Source organism: Rhea pennata, chromosome 2 (genome assembly GCF_028389875.1).
Source record: "Rhea pennata isolate bPtePen1 chromosome 2, bPtePen1.pri, whole genome shotgun sequence".
In the NCBI taxonomy this organism is placed as follows: Eukaryota; Metazoa; Chordata; class Aves; order Rheiformes; family Rheidae; genus Rhea; species Rhea pennata.
Genome location: NC_084664.1, coordinates 131,176,258 through 131,198,768, shown reverse-complemented (window position 1 = coordinate 131,198,768; position 22,511 = coordinate 131,176,258). Strand labels below are relative to the sequence as shown.

Here is a 22,511-nt window from a genome sequence, read left to right as displayed (position 1 = left end):
CATCACACAAGACAGGAGAGTGTTTTCCTGCACTTTCATGCGTGAAACCCTGACTATTCTTTATTGGATATAGATTTGAATGTCTGGTATCTCTTAGCACCTAAAAAAAAATAACAATAATAATATACTTGTTCTGAAGAACATGTTATGGTTCTTCACGGGGACTGACTCAGTGACCAATGCAGCTATGTTTTTACTTATTTCATATTTCATAGGTAAAAAAGAAAAAAAAAAAAAAAAGAACTTTGTTTTCCTAAAATGGCAAGAGCAGGTGTGCAATCACTGACAGTAAGCGCAGATTGCTGGCAAAACAGCAAACTGGTTCCTTGGAAAACTGGCCAGAACACCTATGACGTTTCTTCCTCCATGGAATAATTTTGTCTCAATGTCATGTTTTATTCTGTTATGTGCAGGCTACCTACCAGCATCTGTCCTGGATAGAGTCTTAGTAGTACCTACATAGAAACGGCTCTAGGAGGGAAGCTAACAGTCTGAATTTACAGAGCAACCAAGCAAAAACAAAACAGACAATTTCTTCACACAAGAAGCAGTTAAACTGCAGGATTCTAACATAGGATGCTACGAACCTGAAGAGCTGGGTTCAAAAGGAGCTTGGATAAATCAGACTTGAGGAATACTAGAGAAAGATTCTGGTATAAACAGAAATAAACCTCACCAGGGCCCAAACTTCACTGGATGCCAGTAAAGCACTTCAGGGAATTATCAAGATTATCCTGCCGTTATACTGGTCCCTATCTATCTGGGGCTGCCTATTGATGGAGATCTGTTCCTGTACCACAGAAACTTTCAGTCTCGGTAAGGACAGCCCTTTTGGTGTTCTCAGGTACTACTTCCCTGTGCTGGTACTCTAACCATATAGTAATGTATTAAGAAGGAAACCCTGATATAGCAGGAGTATAATGGAAATAAACTGAGTCTCTAAGGGAGCTTAAATTTCCAGGTTAGTTACTATGCCATAACTTCTACAAGCAGACAAGTCCTACAACAGAACAAACTTCTCTGACGAAACACTTTGTTTCCCAGAAAACACAAAACAAAATAAAACCTCTTGAAATACATTTCTCATAGCACCAGGAGCCCATAGATAAAGAACATCCCAAATCCTTTATACCACAATCATCTTCCCACAGCTATTTATTTATTGGCTGGAACTACCCAGATAGCCTTTCAGAGCTTTGGCAGTAAGTTACAAATATTTATTGATTTAGCTTTCCAATAGACTTGTGTTCAGCCTGGTATCTAGCATGATGGTACATATTACCTCTTAAATCATGACAGAAAAGTAAAGGATTTCTGCCAAACTAGTTTATCGTTATTCTCTTTCCCCGATGGCTATCAATACCACTGAGATCTACACGCAGGCCCGCTGCAAAGGGATTAATTTTACCTCACATGGTGAGATTAGCCAGTGCTTTCCTGATAGGGCTGCTCTTCCCCCAGTGCCGTGCTAAGAATACAGCATCTCTTCACCCTCGTCCAACTAAATATTTATAATCAACATTCTTCCTGCAAACTTAACACAACAGAAGCAGCCATTAAAGGGAGAGGTACAAATCAGCAAGGCTACCAAGTGACTTCCCACGCAGTTCATCTTGTTAATCCTCTAGCCGTGTGCTTGCTTTGTTTGGAGTCCGAAGTCACCATAGCAAGAGACTGTCAGAGCTAGCTTCATAAACACCTGTTGTATTTGAAAAAAGTTAGACTTAAAGAAGAGATGGCAGTGGTTATACTTTTTTTCCCTATTTACAGATCCAAGATGAACAGACTTCATGAAAATTTTCTTTTAAATTATTAAACATTCACTGATACGATTTCACTACACTGATACAGTCATCACACTGCAGTAGACACTCTCCACACAGTATATGCGTATGAAGCAGATCTAACTGTGAGCTAAATCTGATAGTTGATATTCCCTGAAGTTTTGTTCGTGTAAGTTTAGGCTCATCAACTGTAGGTGTCACAGGCTTAAGATTTTTAAAAGATTCCAAACAGCCCATAACTAAACTGGCCAAATAAATTGTTGTCATTTTGAGTTCAATTCACCATCCTCCTGCACTAGAATAAATTGTTTTTGGCAATAACTGATCTACCTTCTCCTCTTATTTCAGTCAAACCTCACAGAACAAAGAATTTAAAGCTTTAGAGTATTCATGTTTAATAGTAAATGGTCTTTAAAAAAATACACGTTTCAAAAGCACTGAAAACCCAACAAATAACAAATCAGTTGCAATAAATATTTTTCTATAACTCTAGAACTGCCATAATACAGAGCATAGGGGAAAAGCACTTCTGTAAAGAGCTATACAGAATTTCAGTTTTTTTTTTTTTATGGTAAGGATACAGGTTTTAATAGGGAAATTAATAAACTGAACAAGTTAAACTTTCCTCTCTAGAACAGTAAACCAGAGATGGGTATTTGAGATGATCCAAGTAGAAATGGAGCTGTTTCCCAGGTACAATGTAGAACCATTCAGTTCACCTTTGTTTTTAGTGATATTCTATATCACTGAAGATACCTTCAGAGAACATGACCCAATCTAAAAAAAAAAAAAAAAAAAAAAAAAATGCTATCCCTGGTACCTCATGTTCAAGCAGATTATACAGTGCATTGTATCTTATAGGGGAGAGGTGCAAATGAAGTCACAACAGAAGATATGTACAAAGGATTCATTTCTCCTTTTGACCTTAATTTTTATATACCAGGTTTTTAATATGCCAGTTGCCTGTCTTGTTTCAGGTAGTTCAGTCACTGAAAAACACCAGTTTTTAATCCTGCTTTTTTCACTAATCTTTTTGTAACCTAACAGGAGTGCTGTTGCAATAGCTCCTTTAGAGAATCTAAAAAGGATGCTGTAGAAACTCAGTTTCTTGGAGAGCTAGAGCTTATTCCCTTTCCAAAGCCTAATGGAGATATACTCACAAAAGGTACAAGATAAACCCAGCATAGCAAAGCCTGCAGAACTCTGACAAAACTTTTACTCCTCCAATTCCAGTTCAGGATCATAAAATAACACAGAAATTCTTGAATCAAAACTAACTAACCAAGATAACACAGAGTCAGTTTAAGGGCTTATGACCTCCCCCCATTGGTTTATAGCTTTATCGAGAAGTCATATTTGGCAGTTCTGGCCTCTTCTACTTCCTTCTGTTGGATTTGCCTCATTTGTCAAGATGCCCAACAAAACTAAGTCCAATGTTTGAGTCCTTCTGTTACAACTTGAATCAGACAGAAACCCCAGGACAAGGAAGAAACCTCTATTTCTTAACCTAAAAAGCAGAAAAAAGTTTGTAGTTCTGCAAGAAAGCATGTTATGGATTTCTGTTTACAGATTATTGTCATCTTGTTATCCAAACTGTTGCAGAGCTGATGTCTCTTCCTACAAGGAGCCAGCTACACACACGGAAAAATGTGCAATAATCAATCAAAACTTATCAGAAGGGGTATTTTTCCCTCTTGATACTGAGTTCTGTCCCCTTACCAAGCTAATTCAACAATCTATCATTTGTCATTGTTCATAGCATCTGGTAATTCAGCGTATGCCATATTTTATATATATATATAAAAAGAAGGAGGTCACGTAATAAACAACTTTGTTTTGATTGTGATTGCATCTCTTATGTCTGCTTACCAGAGCAAGAAAATAATAGAGCTAATAGAGCACATACAGGATGATAGTCCCTATTTCAGGCAAACATGCAAGATGTTGTTAGTGTGAAAAATGCTGAGCACAAAGGGCAACAACCCCCACTGAGACAGGGAGAAAATATTGTAGTATAAGTAACTGGTAGAAGAAGATTTTATTTCACATCTGTATTCAGAGATAAAATTAGGCCACTGGTTCTCGGAGTGACATTTTAAATATAGCTTAGGTCAAGATGAGTTTCCTGGTCCTCTTCATTTACTGCTGCTCCTCAAGAGTCAAATCCTTCTCTCCATGCTGTGGCCTTCAGTTCTTTTCCCAATTTCAAAGCTGTTTTCCTCCAGTCAAGAAATAAAAATGACAGATTGTGACTTATGTAATCACAGCAGCTCATCAATGCTCAAACTCATGGCATCAGTTAATCACATAACTGCTGGCAACAGCAACACAGAGGGGAACAAAATCCAGTCTTCAATAGAAAATTAAGTCACATAAATTAAAGAGAAAAAAAAAAAGATGAAATCACAACCTGCTTGTAGACATTTTATGAGCAAACTTAAGCTCAATAATTCTGTAGATATTGACTTAATACTGCTTCTATGCAAGTAGATATAACTTTACATCAAAGTTTTGAGAGAAACAATAAACCACCACATTAAAAATCAAGACAACAGCATATCAGCTCTTCTCTGTGTGCATGAGAACCATGTCCTATTTAGGTGTTAAGTGGATTAACTTATATTGCCATAGCAGATGAAATCAAGTTTGCCTGGTTGGATTTAATCTTTATTCTATTTATTATACTTCATAGTTTCCATTAACTCTGAAAAGCGTTCAAGCTATATAGGAACTTCAGTCTAAATGGAAAAATCGTGATCTGTAAGCCTCAAAATAGTGGTTAGACTAGTCAGTCTGGCAGTGAATGCTCATGGTCAAATATCTGATCTGACTATTTTGAAATACCGATCTAAAGACGCATTGTCTCTCCGGAAATGTGTTCCAAACACCAGCCTCAGGAAGTTTCTTCTTTATTTTGCTAGAGAAGTTCCAGTTTGCATAACTGATTCACTGAGCTAGATATAACCTATACCTTCTGCATCTGAAACAGGTACTTAGGCCACCATATCCTGTTCTTTGCCTTAGTATTTAATTGTCAGCATCAGACAGAGAGTAACACATCAATAGATGGCCTCCAGCATAGGCTCTACTATCCACCTGGACCTGGATATGAACTAAAGGCCTCCAAAAATGGTGACTAAGATTTCAGACTGGGAACTTTCCAGTCCTGCAGTTCATTTTCTTGGAGTTTCTCAACTTGACATCATCAGTTCAACAGCTATTAGCTATCCCCCTTTAAGGTAAGCATGCAGGGGAGCTGATGGTATGCTCAGAGTAGTTACCAATACCATAATATTTAAGAAATTTACTTAGGGTAACAAATCAGTAACAGTTCACGGCCTGCATGCTTGTTTTGTAGAAATAAATAAATAAATAAAATCATGCTGCTTTAACAGTCAGCCCCTAAAACTTTAGAAATATTTTATTGCAATTGAGGCCTACTTAATGCTACAAACCTTCCTGTCATGCCCTCAGTTTGGCACACATCAAATACATTACGAAATGACTGTACAAGTACTGGTGAAAAGGTTACTGCGTGATGTTAATAGGACATCACAACAGTTACATCAGAAAGACGGGAACTGTTCAAACAAGAAAAATAACTGGGGGAAAAAGGTTGAGACAACAGAAGTGATTTTTCGTCTTAACTTCAAGGCGGCAAAAATACCAGAGAAATGGTGTAATACAGTAAGGAATAATACTCAAAAGACTTAGCATGTTTAAGAGGAAAGTGAAAATCAACGTAGTTGACCGTATAAATCTTAGGATGCAAGAGAATAACACAAATTCAAGACAAGGGAGCATAAGCGCATTGTGCCCTTACAGGGTGGTTCGGTTTGTGTGAAAAAGAAGTCAGAACAGCAGACACTGCCATAAGATAATTATGAAGTAGAATAGCTTTTAGAAAAGCTGTTTTTCTCCTCTACAAAAGCATATAAAAATACTGCAAACATCTTAATTAAGGATTTTTTTATTATTATTTTAGATATAACACTGCGGCCTTCCCCAGAAGGTACAAGTCTCCCCTACCAAGGACACCAGAAAAGGGCACATCAATGTAGCAATCAAAGCACCAGCTATCCACTAGCTAAATAGTTCTGTAAATGCTCTTAAAGCAGCCCGTGTTCTCAGCTCACACAGTGCTCTCTTCCCCTCTTTAGTTTCTCTTCTCTGTTTCGACCTTTGTGGAGTCTCCTTCTCTGGAGATCTTCAAGGCCTGCCTGGATGCAGTCCTGTCTAACATGCTCTAGGTGACCCTGCTGAGCAGGGAGGTTGGACTAGATGATCTCCAGAGATCCCTTCCAACCTTACTGATTCTGTGACTCTGTGAGGATTCTCTTTTCACTCTTCCTTCCCCTTATTCTTCATCCACTTTGCTCTTCTCGTTCATCTCCCATTTCCTTTTTCTCTTCCTTCGTTTTAATCCCTTTTGCTTCCCCTTTGCTTTCCCAGCCGAAATGCAGTTTGTTCTCACGGAGGCACAGCTGGCTATAAAAATGTATCAGAACCAGCAAAGCAAAGGCAAGCAGCACCTCGGGAGAGCTGCAGTTAGCAATTGCCAAGTATTTTCAGCTCCTGTGCTTGCCCTGGCAGACGAGCCCTGGGAGCAGACGTCCTCAGTCCTGCCCCTTCCACAGGCTCTCCGTCATCGCCAGACCGCAAACCGGAGCCCGTCTGGGCTGCAAACCGGTGCTGGGCCGTGGCTGCCCCGGGCAGGTGTCGCTGCACCCAGCTGGGCACCACGGCCGGCTGCACCACGGCTGCGCCCCGTGACAGCGCGGGGGACGCCTCACAGAGGCCGGGCCCCACGCCGGGACGGGGACGGGGACGGGGCCAGGCACCGACAGACACTGGCTCCCTGCCGGGCTCTCGAGCGCGCGTAGGAGCACTCGCCAGCCCCGCGCACCCTCCCCGTCCTGCCCCTTGGGGGCTGCAGCTCCTGCCCCCTCACTGCCCGCCCTCCCGGCCATGGTTGTGGGGGGGACGGTCCTCGTCCTGGCCCTGCTGGGCTGGGGCCTGCAGCGGCCAGCGGTCGGCGACCAGAGCGACCAGGACGCGCAGCAGCGGCTGCAGCAGGAGGGGGAGCGCGGGAGGCAGCAGCCACCGAGCCCGCTCCTCGGCGTAGACGTGCTCTTCGTCGCCTGGGAAGTGGCGCTCTTCGCGCCCTTGGCCGGAGCCCTCGTGCTGCTCCTGGGGCTCTTCCGCAAGGCCACGCGCCAGGACTCCGACGACAGCAGCGGTGACGAGAGCACCTCCAGCAGCGAGGAGGAGGAGGAAGACCCCGCCGAGCAGTGGGGGCACAGAAGGTTTCTGGAGCACATCAACCCGTGGACAGCGCAGCGTCTGGCCAGAAGGAGCAAGGTGGTAGAGGCGCTGGTGGGCGACCTCGTCCATGCCTGCCAGCTCCTCACCTCAAAGACTCTTCTGCCACGGCTGCAGCCCTGCATCGGGGTAGGCAGCGCCTTTGAAGGCTGGAGCCCCGGCCGCGACGCCACTGTCTACAGCCTGCTTGTGCCCCTGAAGCCACCAACGGGGTACTCCTTCCACCTGGAGCTGGGCACCGGCGGGGAGCTGCCAGCCAGGCACGGCCATGTTCGCGTGCAGCTGCAGTGCGTGTGCCAGAGGCAGCGGCTGCTGGGGGACGCGCTGTGCTTCCTGCACCACCCCGAGGCTCAGCGGGGCAGGCACGAGGGCCCCGACTTCCTGCAGCACCTCTGCACGCACTCCTACCTGGACGTGGGGAAAACCACCTGCTGGCTCCAGCTGCTGGTGATGAACGCCTGGCTGCTGCTGCCGGCCTCGCACCGCTGCAAGCTGAGGCTGCTGCCCTCTGCCCGCTCCTGCAAGCTCCGGCTGGAAACCCCCTCCGGCATGCCCCTGTTCATCGACATCGTGCTTGGCGTGCAGCAAGGCCACTCGGGGATTTACCTCACCGGCCAGGAGGCAGAGGCTGGCCTCACCAGCAGCACCACGTGGCTGGAGAGCTGCGCCGTTCCCGAGGCGCTCTTCTTCGGGCTCGTGGCCAGGCAGGCCCCCCGGGACACCTGCTACCTGGAGTGTCTGCAGCTCTTCGCCCGTCTCCTCAGGGGCAACAGCTTTTCCAGCTACTGCTTGAAAACAGTGGTGATGCACCTCCTCACAGCCACCCCGCTGACCAGCTGGCGCAGGGCAGAGGTGCTGGAGCGGCTCAACGATGTCCTGCACTACCTGCACCACTGCCTGGAGCAGAAACAGCTTCACCACTTCCTCCTAGGCAATGACAGGGTGCCCGTGCAGCTCCTGCTGCCCACGGCCTTCCGAACGGCCAGCCCGCTCAACCTCTTCCAGCACCTGGTGCAGGACCCACCTGCCCACGCTCAGGCGCTGCGTGACTTTGAGGAGCTGCAAGATCGGCTTTGGAGCCTCTTGGAATGACCCGGAGAGAGGGTTCTGGAAAGTCAGCAAGAGCACCTGTGGGGGCAACCCACCCCATCCCACTGAAGACACCGTCGCACAGAGGCACGCCGCAGAGGCTCCCAGGATCACCGTGGCAGTTACTGCCAATCCTCTGCAAGACATTCGGATCCCCACAGCAGCACCAACCCCAATAAACTCACCTCTTTGCACAAGCACTCTGCCTGCGAGCGTCTGGGCAACACTGCGTGGGCACCGCGGGCCCCATCGCACCATGGGGATACACGCCAAGATTTCCTCAGGCCTGGGAGGTGATTGGAAATCACAGAGCACAAACACCAGCCCACACCATTGCCCCAGATCCCATGCGGCTGTTTGACAGCAGCTAGTGCACCCCACACGGGACATTTCTGGGGTTCAGCAGGGGTACGCTTCACATGCTGAGCCGACAGAAACAGGGCACCCATGCCAGGGGTAGCACGGCCACCAACGTTAAGGCTTTGCAGATGTCCTGCTCTCAAAGCAGGCATGCGCACAGTGCATGCCAGCTCGCTGTGGGGCTGGCGTCACTGCAGGTGTGCAACACAAGTGCACACATCTTTGTACCTGGGACACTGCCAACAGGAATACAGCCCTCATGTTGGAGCAGACTCACAAGCTGTTGCATAGTCATCACCTCCAAAGAGCTGCACATGCCCAAGCATTGGAGAAGCCCAGTTCACTCCAGCAAAGACCAGCTAAGTCTCTCGACAGCTGCCACCGCAGGCCTTCATGGCCTGCAGCCTGACCTCCACGCCACAAAAGCTGCTTTTCCTCCAAAAGGCTGGAGCTCTACCACACATCACCTTGGCCTGATCAGCCAACTAACCAGTTCTGTGTCCATCAGCCAGGGTCTCTGGGGTTTAGGGTCTCTCAGGGAGCCATGCCCTCACCACACTGACTCTTCCCTCTTGCCATAGCACACCCAGCAGGGCCCAGCTTGTGCTTGCCACCCTTCTGGGCACAAGCCTTCAGCTGGGCAGAAGCAACATGACCTTCACCCACCTGCAAAGGCATAGCAAGATGCCAATACCAGCCACCAGCACAAGCACGGGCTGCAGCTACAGGCGCAAGCACTCACTGCCAGTCTGCCAAAGCAGCCCCGGCCAGGCTTGCACAGCCAACCTGCTTTCCAGACTAGTGGCCACCTTCACAATCTTCTCAGGTCAACCACCAGCACTCTGTGCCCTCAGCGCTGGCCTGCATGCTGCAACCCAGGTGCCTGGGGCAAAGCTCCCACCTGTGCTGTACCAGACAGGCTTCAGGCACCGTGGGCTTCCGTGCTATTTCAGGCATCCCTTGGCACACATCCCTGGGCAGTGGCCAGACTTCCCTACAGTCCCTCCTGTGAGGCATGGCTTCGGCAGGCCCACAGTGCTGCCTCTAGAGCTCAGCATCACTGGCAGATAACCCCTACTCCCCAAAGCAGCCCCACCTCAGCCCTATGCCCTCTCAGTCGGCAACCACGGTCCCCATGCAGCAGGGTCTCCACAGTTCACCACTTCTCCCAAGGCACAAGACAGTGCCCAGGGAGCTCCCCCAGCCACTGGCCTGCCCAATGGCTGGACCCTTCTATCTCTGCCACAGGCATGCAAGTCCTGCTTAAGGTGTGGAGGAAATCTTTCAGGTGGAGCTGCAGCTTCATCATGCACCCGTACCTTAAGCAGTGACCACAGATATCCGGCCGTGCAGCAGCAGATGCAGCAGCAGCTGAGGCAGGAGATGGCTCAGCTGCAGCAGGTTTTCTGAGACATGACCTAAGGTGCAAGCAGGAGTGCCAAGACAGACGTGGTCTTCACTGTGTGGGACAGATGGCCATCCGGGGCCTTTGCTGGAGTTCTCCTGCTACTCTCTGGGCTCTGCTGGCTGGCCAGCAAGCAGCATCATGACATCCACTCTAGCTGGGAACACGGCATCTCTTGCAGCGATGAGGAGCAGGAAGATGTCCAGGCACCCTGTACCTACTAGCCAGGCAGCCAGCTAGCCAGATGCTCCATTTCCAGGCATGTGCCCCAAGCCCCCTGACGAGCCATACGGCACACCAAAGCCTTTCCATTACACTCTGCCTTTCAATAGTCAACGGTTGCCTGGGCACGGCATCCAGTATGAAAACGTGGTCTCAGCAGCATGAGGATGTGGACGAGAGATGCTTTCCCCAGACTGCAGAGGGCAGTTCTCCGAGCACTTCCCTGCAGCAATGGCCATTTACTGCTCTTTGCCCATGTCACGGACGTGATACATGAGGTATGGCTTAAACATGCTGTTTTCAGAGCTGGGAAGCAATAGGAGATGGCAAGCCTTGTGTAGGCAAGACAATGCTGTCTCCTGCATTAACACCGCCGTTCTGACTAAAGGGCACATGCACACAAAAAGGTCATACCACGGTCATGGCAATAGAGAGGACGAGTCCACCACCAGGACCCCCAACACTCCCAGACCCATTTTAAGAACTTTCTGAACAACACAGTACACCTGCTCAAACTTTCTGACAAAACTCCGCCTGATGGGAGGATCTCAGAAAAAGAGAAACTATAAAAGGTGCAAGATAAGGCAGGTAGCTGCTGGCCCACCATCCGGGAACCTCGAGTAAGGGACAACGTAGGACAAGACATTGCTGGAACCTGGGGTGGTGATCTCTCTCTTTCCTATCATCTCTATTTCTCTTCTTTTCTTTTTCCCCTTTTCTCTTCTTCAGCCTTTTCTAATTCACTGATAATGTATGGCAGAGAAAGTCCCGTTTTGCTTGTGTAGTATAACATATGGTATAAAATAGCTAGGATTGCACTCCCAACCACTTAGTTGTTCCTCTTGGGTAGTCAATGAACAGGTTTAATTGGATTTATCATTCGCTTGGTGTTGACTTCAGCTTTATTTGTCCGTGAGGTATCACCAAACCTAGCGCAATCCATTTTGAGACCCATGGTTGGAAACTCAGATTGTGACGCCCCAAAGCAGGGGCATCATGGCCAAAACAGTTTTCCTGTTCCCTGGCCAGCTCCTGGGCACTTTTCCGGGCATTTGAGACATGATCACACCTCACAGGTCCATCAAGTCTGCTAGGTGCAGAAGGGAGGAGGATCACGTTGCCACTACAGGCTCTTTTCTGCATCTCCCACAACCTTCCAGGCACAGACTGCTCTTCTGGAGCTACTCCGAAGCCACACCACACGCACATGCCCCCTTTTCACTTCCCATGCTGGGAAGGTGCACTACATAGCATACTATTGCTTTGAGTCCTTTTTACCACTGCAATCATGTCCATACCAAACTCAATCTCCCTTCTTTCTTCTAGCTCTCAAGAGAGTAGAGGTTAAAAAGGCATACTGTCACTACCATGTGCACACAGATGTGCACAGATGTAATCACACACACACACACACTGCATGTGCAGAAACTATATTCATGCACTAGTGCTCTGCTTTGGGTCAAGATCCCTCTGCACGAGGGACGGTTCACAAATGCAGCGTATAGGCATCCTTACTGAAGGGAACGGCCTTTCTCTTCTCATTCAAGACCCCAGTCCTGACTTCTGTCCCTTTAGATTCCCCTTGCCCCTTCACCTTCTCACTGCTCTTTTCTTCTTCCTTCCTTTCCCTTTCCTTTTCCTCCTCTCTAACTCCTCCCTTCCCTTTGCTGTTTTCTTCCTTCCTGGGCTGCTTCTCTTCTTTTCCTGTCTCTTCTCCACTTCGCTTGCTCTTTTTCCTTCTCTTCTCCTCTGTTCAGCTTTCCCTCCCCTTTTCCTTCTCCTTTCTCCTCTGCTCTTTTTCTCTCTCGTTTTCCTTTTCTTTCATTTTTATCCCCTTGTTACCCCTTGGCTCCACCTCTCCTCTGCAACACAGACAGAAACTTTGCCCTTGAGGGAAGGGGCCTGAGCAGCGCTTACATTAACACACACGCTGTCCCCATCTGCTTTTCTTCTTTCTCATACTTCTGATCATCAGCCCTTCCTCTCTGCATCAAGCCTCAGCATTTTCCTCATGACGTTCCCTGGCTCTGGGAGACGGCTCCTGCACGGACACCTCCTGCTGCTCCTTGGGCGCTGCACCCCCAGAGCCCTACTGCAAGCCAACAAGAGCACACTGTGGCGGAGCAAAACCCCGAGGCAGCGGGCTCGGCTGCAGCAGCAACCCTGTGCGGTCAGGGCACCGCAGGGTGCCGGCTGCTGCCTGCAGAACGCTTGGGCAATTAGGGGGAAGGGAGCAACGAGCTCCAGGCCATGCTTCAACTGCTTAGGGCCCGGAGCGGAGAGGGCAGCAGGGGTCCCTGGGCAGAGGCGAGACTCTGCCAATCCTCTGCAAGACATTCGGATCCCCACAGCAGCACCGACCCCAATAAACTCACCTCTTTGCACAAGCACTCTGCCTGCGAGCGTCTGGGCAGCACTGCGTGGGCACCGCGGGCCCCATCGCACCATGGGGATACACGCCAAGATTTCCTCAGGCCTGGGAGGTGATTGGAAATCACAGAGCACAAACACCAGCCCACACCATTGCCCCAGATCCCATGCGGCTGTTTGACAGCAGCTAGTGCACCCCACACGGGACATTTCTGGGGTTCAGCAGGGGTACGCTTCACATGCTGAGCCGGCAGAAACAGGGCACCCATGCCAGGGGTAGCACGGCCACCAACGTTAAGGCTTTGCAGATGTCCAGCAAAGAGACAATTTACATTTTATGGTCAGTGAGGAATCCTTCTGAAAGTAAAACTGGTTTATTACATGTATTGTTCCAGGGATATAAGGCATAAGTTACATTCCTCAAAGACTGATAATAAATATTGACAGTAAATATTGTTGGGCTCAGGGAATATGGCCTGAACAGGAATCTGGGCTGATGTTACAGGCAGCTGCACTCTTCTCTCTAACATCATATCTCTGGGCCTGACCCTCAGCAGCACGTGTACCCCCAGAATACCTCCAGTGGAAACAGGCCCCTTCCGCCACATGTCCCCCTGCCACTGATCCCATCCAGGCTATTGAAATACCATCGTGTTGGTTAGGTGCACAGATTCTTTGTTACCAGGTAGTTTTAGTAGTGCAACGCAACCAGCTTGTCCTGCCCCGTATATATTAGCAGAATGATGTCATTTTAACACTTGGCACATACTTCAGCCTAAAGACAGACAGCTAAGAGACCATCTTCAACCCCTTGAGCAAATCTCAGAAGTGTCCTTTTATTAGATCAGGTTCTATTTCATGCCTTCCCCAAGCACTTCAAATACGAAATGATGAGTTTCATCTGGATTTGCTAAAATGATAGGTATGCTATTTCCTAACTTCACTTAATAGGATAAATATCATTTAAAAAAAAAAAAAAGAAAGAAAAAAATGGTTTTAGGGAAGAACAACTCTTATCCCTGAAAAGGCAGTATGGAGGTCTTTACCCGTGATTACAGTAGGAGGCAACACTACCTCTTCTGTCTCTGGCTTGTCCAGTGTTTGTGCCTCAGGGAGAGCAGATGTTCCTGCAGTCATTTTGGAGGAAAGAAAAATGAAGCTGTTGCAGCCAGTTAGGGAAGACAACAAACTGGCAGTAATGAAGTGTACTTAGAATGAGCCAGCTAACCCCTTCTGTCCCTTTGCCACCTGCCTAGGATGTAGAAAGGATAGGCAGGAACAGCAAACAATTGTTCACTATCAGTATTTTTATTGAGACCCAGTATGGAGGCCCTGTAAGAATTCAAGAGAACAGCACAGTAACTGCTACAGGAACAGCACAGAGAAGTGTCAGCATATACTACCAAGGCTTTTTGTTCCTTTTTTGTTCTAAGGTAAGCAAGATGATTATTGTCCATCTACGAAGAGAAAAAAAAGCTATGATATGAATTCTTTACAGCTCATGCAAGGCCATACTGGCTATTGACAACTGAAGGGAAGCTTGCTGAATCATCCTCCTTTGGTCGTTCTCTTTTGGGATCCATTTACATGGCAAATTGCCTCAGTTCAGTTACTACCCGTGGAATCCAGATTGGGTGCAAAGTGGAAGCAAATAGCTACAAATGGTGCACCATGCATTTTTCAACTGATATGGATTGAAATGTTGAGCAGAGGGAGGAGTAGAAGGAGCAGAACAGTCTATTTTGATCAAGCACAAGATTTAATTTGCTTTTGCCTAAGTCATTAGCATTACCAACATATACTGCAATAAACTTCATTTTAGAATGTTTCTCCAGAAGCAGTGCACACTTTGCTGCTACTGATTCACTGAAAAATGGGAACTGTTGGGAAAAATAGTTAACTTTGTATTTTTAAATTACTTTATTCCAGAAATTACTTTTAAATCTAGAATACATTACTTAATTCTGTCAGGCTCTGGAATTCAAGGCACACAAATTAAGTATCATGCTGCTGATACTGCAGAGCCTGCACCTTATGAAATATGACCACAGGGAATACAAAACACTTCTATTACAAGCACTGTGTGAAAACGGTCTTCAAAAACGTGCTATTCAGAATTATCTATTTGCAACATTTCTTTCTCAAACCATCTCAGGGCAGGAGTTGGAGAGTAGTATATTTAAAAGTCTATTGATTTCAAGTTTTTCATTTACTGTGTCTGATGATTTAGGAACACCCATACTATGAATTCATATCTTTAACTCATTAAATAATGCTGTTGTATGTGCCTACATTACCTCTGCAATGTAAGATCCAAAATATAAATTACACTAACTTGAGGCTGTAGTCTCACAGTCCATGTGACAGATATGTTCCAATTCCTATTGTTGAATAGAAAAAAAAAATGAAGTATCTCCTCCTCAAAATGCAAATTCAGAAACCCGAAGTACCTTGTTAGTTCTATCAAAGAAACTATCATTTTATCCAGCAAGCAAAAAGCATTAAACAAAAACTTGTAAGTGACTTTCTAAGAAAAGAGATGAGCAGTTCTCACTCTTCAAGGGAAAAGGGAGAGAGAATGGATAGTAATAGCAATGGAGGTAGCATTAAAGATGACTCAGTCAAGGTGACCATATGCAGAAGTCCTGCTTAACAGTTTTGCACAGGTACTTGATGAAGACCATTTCTGCATAAAGTATCACTTGGATAAATTCATGGTTGGAGATTAAAGCTGCAGCTGCAAATGGAGTTTGCATGCAGTTTTGAGGAAACGGGGTAGAGGTAGGCAGCATATACAAATTACTTAGAAGTCTAAATGTAGTCAAGAAGGATCATTAATTATGTGGTCAGATAAAGAGACAGCAGGTAAAAGAGAGGGTTGAGGTGATGTTTCAGATAAGGAAGAATGAGGCAGAAGGAAAAGACAGGATGGCTAGAAAAAGTGTGATCCAAATAAAGATTGCATAAAGAAAGGAAGTCAGATGAGCTTAAAAAGCAGGACAGAAAATTATAGGTTCATCCCCACACAAGAGAGATGCAATGCAAATTAGAAGTAGAGGATTATTTCTTGAACCACTGAGATCCTTTTCATTTTCTAGTCTACATTCTTGCTCTTGACATGTGACTAGGACTTCCTCCTCTCATAGAGTTTCATCATTCTTGATTCTATAGTAATAGAATATAATAATAGAGTAATAACTATAATAGATTAAATGTCAACAACCATCACTACCATTGAAATAAGATTTCAGTAATCTTTAAGAGAATTCCTCTGATTTCCAGAAAGTTACATTGACTACTCCCTCAATGCATTCAAAGCATCAAAGAATAGGTCCAGATTCACCCAAAGATGTGAAGGCTATTCATAAGGACTAATGAAAAATTAAGATAAGAATATGGAAACCTGCATAGAAGCAAAAAAAAAAAAAAAAATCTAGAAAGCTTTATACATTTTCTTTGGAGGAAGGTGCAAGAATTCTCCATTCCAGATTTCTTAGGGAAAAAATGATAATCAGCACAATACTTATTAAATTGGAGACAATTAAAAATAGGAAATTTAGTGCTCATAAGCATGGAAAAAGGAGAAGTGACCTGTATTAAACAGGCTTTCTAATTTGTTTTCAGTAGGGTACAAGTCTTTATTCTACCTTTAGAAATAGTATTTGAAAGAACATGAATTGGAATGTATAAGGAAAAAATAGTAAGATGTAACAAGATAGAGGATGCAAAACTAGCTTTATCTTACCAATGAAAGATAACTAATTTTTGCTACCTTTTCTGTTTTTCTAAGTCTAATCCATCATCCACTTCACATAGCACCATGATACAAATTAAATTGGGAAGTAATACCAGTTCTGAAAGATATTAGGGTAGAATATAAAAAGAATTAGATGACGTTAGAAACTGGAATAGCAACAGAGGAGTGACATTCAGAAATACAACAGACCATAGACCTTGTGCACTGCATACAAGAACTTCTCCTGTAGAAGGAACTCAGCGGGTAAAAACATCTGAGATGGATTTCACTACTTTAATTATCAATTTATGCTGATGAAGCTGCAAAGGTTGTGCTCAAATATCCTATTGCTTCTTATTAAAACTCCTCATATAGCCCTACTCAGAATAGCTATGATTATTCTGTGTACATTACTTAGAAGAAAAATTAGAAATGTTAAATTAACAGAACAAATTCTCCATCGAGTATTAAAACTAGAATTTAAAGCATTTCGCAAGTAAAATAATACACTCATACACCCGCACAGAAATGGAATGGCTCAGTTCAAGTGTGCTGGTTGGAGAAGCCAAATTCAAAGTGATTAACTTCTGTAAATTTTTCGAGACTAAAATATTCTATTATCTCCTAGCCAAAAAATGTTTCAACACTGACAACACTTTTTTAAAAAGAACACTTACAAAAGTTATTTTTTCTTCTTAGTTTTATATGTCAAAGTTTTCTCACCTTTTTAATTGATATCTAATTTATCTCACCTCGAGTTTGTATGCATCCATAATCAAACCGTTAGCTGTGATCCTTACACTGGCAGCTTCACAATCTGAAGTGGTATTTTAGCAATCTGAACCTGATGGAAAAGGCTCATCTTTCACGTTTCTTTTTCTTGACCGTTATCTAAAGAAGGATGACCTTCCGAGTCTGCAATATTATCGTGATTTCTTGCAACACCACAGCAATTCTGTGATTTCTAAATCAATAGGTTATAACTGTCATTGCCACAATCAGCTACTCAATTTCTCTCTCTCTCTCTCTCTCTCTCTCTCTTTTTTTTTTTTTTTTTTTTTTTAAACTGAACAGGATGTGTGGCCTTTTTAAAATAGCTTATGATTACACTCAAAGGTTATTTGAGCTTTTACATTAAAACAATTCTCTCTACAGAGAATCCAGACAAAGTAAACTAACTGAAGAGCCTTGAAAAAAATTATATCATGAATATGTTCACTAGGACATTATAGAGATAACTCACTGAAAACTTCAGTAGTTACCTCTTGCAGATTTAGTTTTCACTCACAGAGAGAGGTTTTGCACTTCTGAGAAAATCAGGGGTTATTATCAGATTAAAAAGGCAACATATGGTCCTAGCACACACTTCTGTATATAGAGTTGCTTTTTTCTTTATTTTTTCCTCAAGAAAAAATTAAGCTTCCACAGCAGAGAAATATCTTCTTGAATACAACCAAAGAACAGGAAGAAATACACTATGCCAGATCATTAGACTCCATTTCTGTTCTATAGATTTTTTTTATATTAAGAAAAAAAAAAGAAAAAAAAACAATTACTTCGTAGAAGCTGTCAAGGGAAAAAGAGCTTTTAGGATATAGATGAGTCAACAGGATTCCTTCTGGCCCCTTGTCAATTAGCTACTGGAGTAAAAACTAGCATTGCAAATTCAGAAAATATACTGACCCAGCAGTTCTGGGTATCCTAAGTCACAGCTACCCTTCACTGTTCATGTAGGCACACAATGACATTTTTTCAGTTCTTATGAGCTACACTAAAGAGCAAAGTTGCTTAAAAAGCACCACCTTCTAACGCTGGTAGTTGGAGAACAGAAGAGTATAAACGTACAAACCAAACCAAGCTTCATCAGTCTAAATTCACTGGGTTTGTTGCACATGGAACTACTCAAACAAAACAGCACACTGCGATAAAGTTGATAGCAGGAACAAAACAGAGCGACTACATGGCCCAAGTGCAATCTCTTGTAGTTGCAGTTACACAGGTTATAGATGCCTGGCGCAGAAAATCTCATTCAACACAGGCACGTGCGCACCCACACGCATTCCAAAGAACTGCAAATTCTTCGTAAATCAGGGTGAACGGACATTTGCGCTGACTCGCACGCTCACACACTGAGAGGTTCAGTGCGATGTGGTTTGTTTGGGTGGAAGGGGCCAGTCTCTGCTTGCACAGAAACAAACAGGGTGAATGACACCAAGTAGCACAGGGTTGACGAGACCAAAATCGGGGTTCTTCCTCATCCAGCTGGAAGCCTGAAGATCTCCGACTGCTTGTGTGGCTAATAAGCACAAATACAGGGCTAATAAGAATGTACACTGAGCACACAATTAAAACATTTTCCTAGCTTAGTCTCAGATGCTAGTACTGTTCTTCTTGATGCTTCTTGTCTACTTTTCCTGACTTGAATTCTAACAGGTTTATTTTTTTTATTATTTATTTTAAGGTCCTTGCACATTGCAAATTTACTCAAATGTATTTCCACTTAAGATTTCAGAATCGGAGACCAAAGTTTAGAGAAAATCATTTAAGCAAATGTATCGTAAAAAGCAAAAGATACCTCAAAGGCAAACTTTAAAGTCATCTTATAAAGATTTCAAATATCCAATTATTTTCATCGTAAGAAAATTAAATTCATTTAGAAAAAGTTAGGAAAAAAAATCAAGAAAAAATTAACAAAAGATTAATTGCTCTAATTTGGAGAGGTAATTATAACCCCTGCCGTTAAGCGTGCTTTAGAAGCAAGTTAGTCATCTGGTCACAGCAGCTAATCTCCAGTCATCTCTAAACCTTTCTCCAGAGTGATAAAAGGAAACTGCTGGCCCATGCCTCTCCCCCTAACAAACTCTGCCCATGCTGTTGTCACAAGGCCGACATGTCATCTGTCTATCTGCCACACAGTAGATTTAGGGAGAATGCGATTGAGCTACTTAAATGAGCTAATACAATTTGCTGACATGAACTCCCTGAGATTACAACCCTAGAGACACTCTAAAGCCACCTATGAGGGACTGGAAAACTCAGTTTCGAGGTTTCACAGGCAGCAGAGTGTCAATATTGCACCCTGATGTAAGTGAAAGATCAAGACCATACTTCTTAAATAACTTAAATTTCAAACAAAATGGGAGTCAGCTATCGCATAGCTTGAAAACAAACCACAACACAAAGAATTAAGATATGCACAGAGCAATACTAAGCAAGGCAAGTTTCTGTAATGCATTTAAACACAGTAGTTAGATGTTTGTGTTCATAACACAGAACATCTTTGCTTATAGTGGTTGAATAGCTTGCTTATTTCTAGCTCATTTTAGGATGCCATCATTACCATTCTTTACCTTAACTCATGTAATTCAATCCACAATCTTCTTACCAAGGAGCCCTGCAGTATTCCCTTTAGCTAGGAAACAACAAACTTCTGATTTTTAAAGCGGTATAAGGGATAGATGCTCTCCCCATCAAGGCTCTGCCATGGTTCTTCTGCTCAACATAACACCTGTAACCATAGGATCACACTTCAGATGTTCTACAGCATCTTCAAGATGAGTCTTACGCTATGGTTACATCAGCAAGGAACGTGATCCAAGAGAAGCAGATTTTTAAAGCAAGATAAGGCACACATGATGTACACTCTCCAATTTAGCTTTATGTAAAAAGAGTCCCATTCATGCCCCGAGATCATTTTGTGATACAAATTAAGATGTGAAAAACAGGGAAGACAGATGAATACTTCCAAGAGCACTCAACTGACCAGGAAAAGAAATGGTAGTGTAGACGCACCCTTCGTCTTCCAATAATTTTCCAGAACAACAGCATGCCTCATTGCTGAGAGCAGAGAGATAAGATCAATCCAGTCAACTCTCACACCAACTAAAATCAGTCTAATTCTGTTCAAGCCAAGCATCTATCTTTTAGATGGTAGCTTATGAGGCATAGGCATTAGCACTGATCTTCAGAAATATGACTGTCATTAACCAATAGAATTCAATTTCAATTAAGCAGTCCAAGACACCAAACATTTTCACCTCTAAAAGTCTCTCTATTGCAGCAGTAGTCAAGTTTTAGTTATATCCAGATTAGACGACTTTAAAAAAAAAAAAAAAAATCTAACTTGTTTTTCCCTTGATGACAAAATATTCTGGACTTTCTCAGAGACTTGCAATGTATAAAACTAGTAACAAAATCAAGTCTCATGTTCTCTCTTCTCAGAAAATGCTCAGAGGCTCTCTCATCTCTTTTAATGTAATGAGTCATAAGAATACTAATTGTGTAATGTTGCAAATACCTGCACTTAATAGCTCCTATGCACACGACTGTTCTCAGCTGCCAATCCAGCATTATCTTTGATTTATAGGTGCTTAGATTCTTTACCATCAGATGCTAAGAAATACAGAAAAGATTTTAATAGTCAAAGAATTTGGATCAGCATGAGTAAAACACACAGGTTTTAGAATGACACCGGAACCTTAGTATTTACAATAGCCATCAAAACTCCATGAAATTCAAAGTTCAACAGTTACAATATATTTGTTACCAAAAATCAGTTGGTCTACAATCTAAAGCTTTAGCACAGATGTTATTAAGCTCCATTAGTGAATGCTCCTGAAAAAAGTACTGTTAAGATTATTATTCTCCTCCCCTACTTTTAAGCCAGTTTTTTTAATGTATTCTCTAAAAGGACAGAAGTATTCCCTCCCTTCCCCCCCCAACCCCCCATATTTACTTTTATTTACAGAATTAACACCGTACTGAGACTTTGTAGAAATTTCAACACTGATAATCAAAATTTCTTCAGGCTATTCTATTTCTTACAGAACACTGGGTTAAAACTGATTTAGTTTGAAGACATGTAAAGGGACTTAATTCTTGTTTTTTGTTGTTTGGGATGGAGAGGAGGAAAGACAACACTGCTAACACAAAAATAGAACAGAATGATTTTTCTAGACTAGTTGTGATTTGGAATTAATATTTCTTAATAACAATCTTTATTATGAGAATAAATACATAAACAAGAGCCATACATAAGCCATATTGACTCAGATACATTCAGAATGTAGCAGGAAGCTAATATGCATATTCATCAGACAACAAACAAGTTTTACTAAGCCAACAACACTAGAGGATAGCTGGAAAGTTTACACTCTAGTAGCGGAAAGTTTACGCTCTAGTAGCAGTTGTGACCAAACTGTTTTCTTGATATTAAAGACAAACATATTCCAGTTATCAGCATGAAGAAAGAACTGTGATGCATCAATTGAAGTACTTAGCTCCGTGCAGTGGCCGTTTGAGGTTGTTCTGACTGCAACTGCTTCCCAAGGTACTCCCTGAAATACAAGAAAAAGATTGGACTGAGAGAAATTCTGGTGAGTAGGACAGTGATGGGAAACAAAGCAGAGAGAGAGGAAAAAAATCTTTACGTTTAAACCTTTGAATACTGACTACTGATATTCAGCAGTCAACCTGAGCAAGTGTGAGAACACCTAAACTTTAGGCCCCCATTGTGTAATCCTCCAAAAATAAGTTACCAAATGACCAAAGTCATCGGGGGAGGGAGGGAGGGATTTCTTCCCAGCTGCATGAACATAAATGACAGAGGTGAACATATGGGCAATTTAACCCGTAGGTTAGCAAGATCATTTTATAGCTAACGAGAGACTGACAGAAGAACTATCAAGCCTGGCCCACTGGCTATAAAGACTTTTCTTTAAAGCATTTTCTTCAGATGTTTTTTGAAATGTATTGACTCATTTTCATTTTATACCTGTCCTTTTAAAATTGAAATTAACATCCCAAATTCTTAGCATCTGAGATGAATTAGCCTCAAGCAACAATATGTAAGTTTAAGAAAAAACACACTGCACAAGTGTTCACATATTTCACTGTCTCCTGTGAAATTCAAGCACCTCTACACTTCACTGAACCACAAAGAAGCTGAAAAAGGACTTAATAGATGGCTTGTTAGGCATTACAGAAAATAAACTTTAATAGTTACACCACTGTATTAACTGAAGTAGAGATTTCAGCACCTGTGAAATGCAAGAGTTTTTCCACTTGCTCCTGGTACACGCAAATGCCAGGCAACTTGGCATTCATCTTTCTCACTACACAGGTGTTACAACCTACACTGTTTAAACATTAGAAGCAGTTCAGAATCAAGTTTTAGAAAACACACTCAGGAATATGCGGCTTTTGGTTTATTTAAAAAATAATC

General features: G+C 43.5%; 2 protein-coding genes across 3 annotated transcripts in view; one reads left to right on the top strand and one right to left on the bottom strand.

Moving 5' to 3' along the window:
* Positions 1 to 6,752: 6,752 nt before the first annotated feature.
* On the top strand, positions 6,753 to 8,198 carry LOC134136627 (inositol 1,4,5-trisphosphate receptor-interacting protein-like 1). Its single transcript, XM_062568543.1, has one exon. The coding sequence runs from the start codon at positions 6,753 to 6,755 to the stop codon at positions 8,196 to 8,198; it is 1,446 nt and encodes a 481-aa protein (XP_062424527.1).
* Positions 8,199 to 21,249: 13,051 nt separating this feature from the next.
* Positions 21,250 to 22,511, bottom strand: part of ATP6V1H (ATPase H+ transporting V1 subunit H) — a 43,163-nt gene continuing 41,901 nt past the window's right edge. For both annotated transcript variants that reach the window (XM_062568230.1, XM_062568229.1), the window contains exon 14: positions 21,250 to 21,624. In XM_062568230.1, coding sequence (XP_062424214.1) covers positions 21,564 to 21,624 — 61 coding nt within the window. In that variant the 3' untranslated portion in view covers positions 21,250 to 21,563. The remainder of the gene's footprint in view (positions 21,625 to 22,511) is intronic.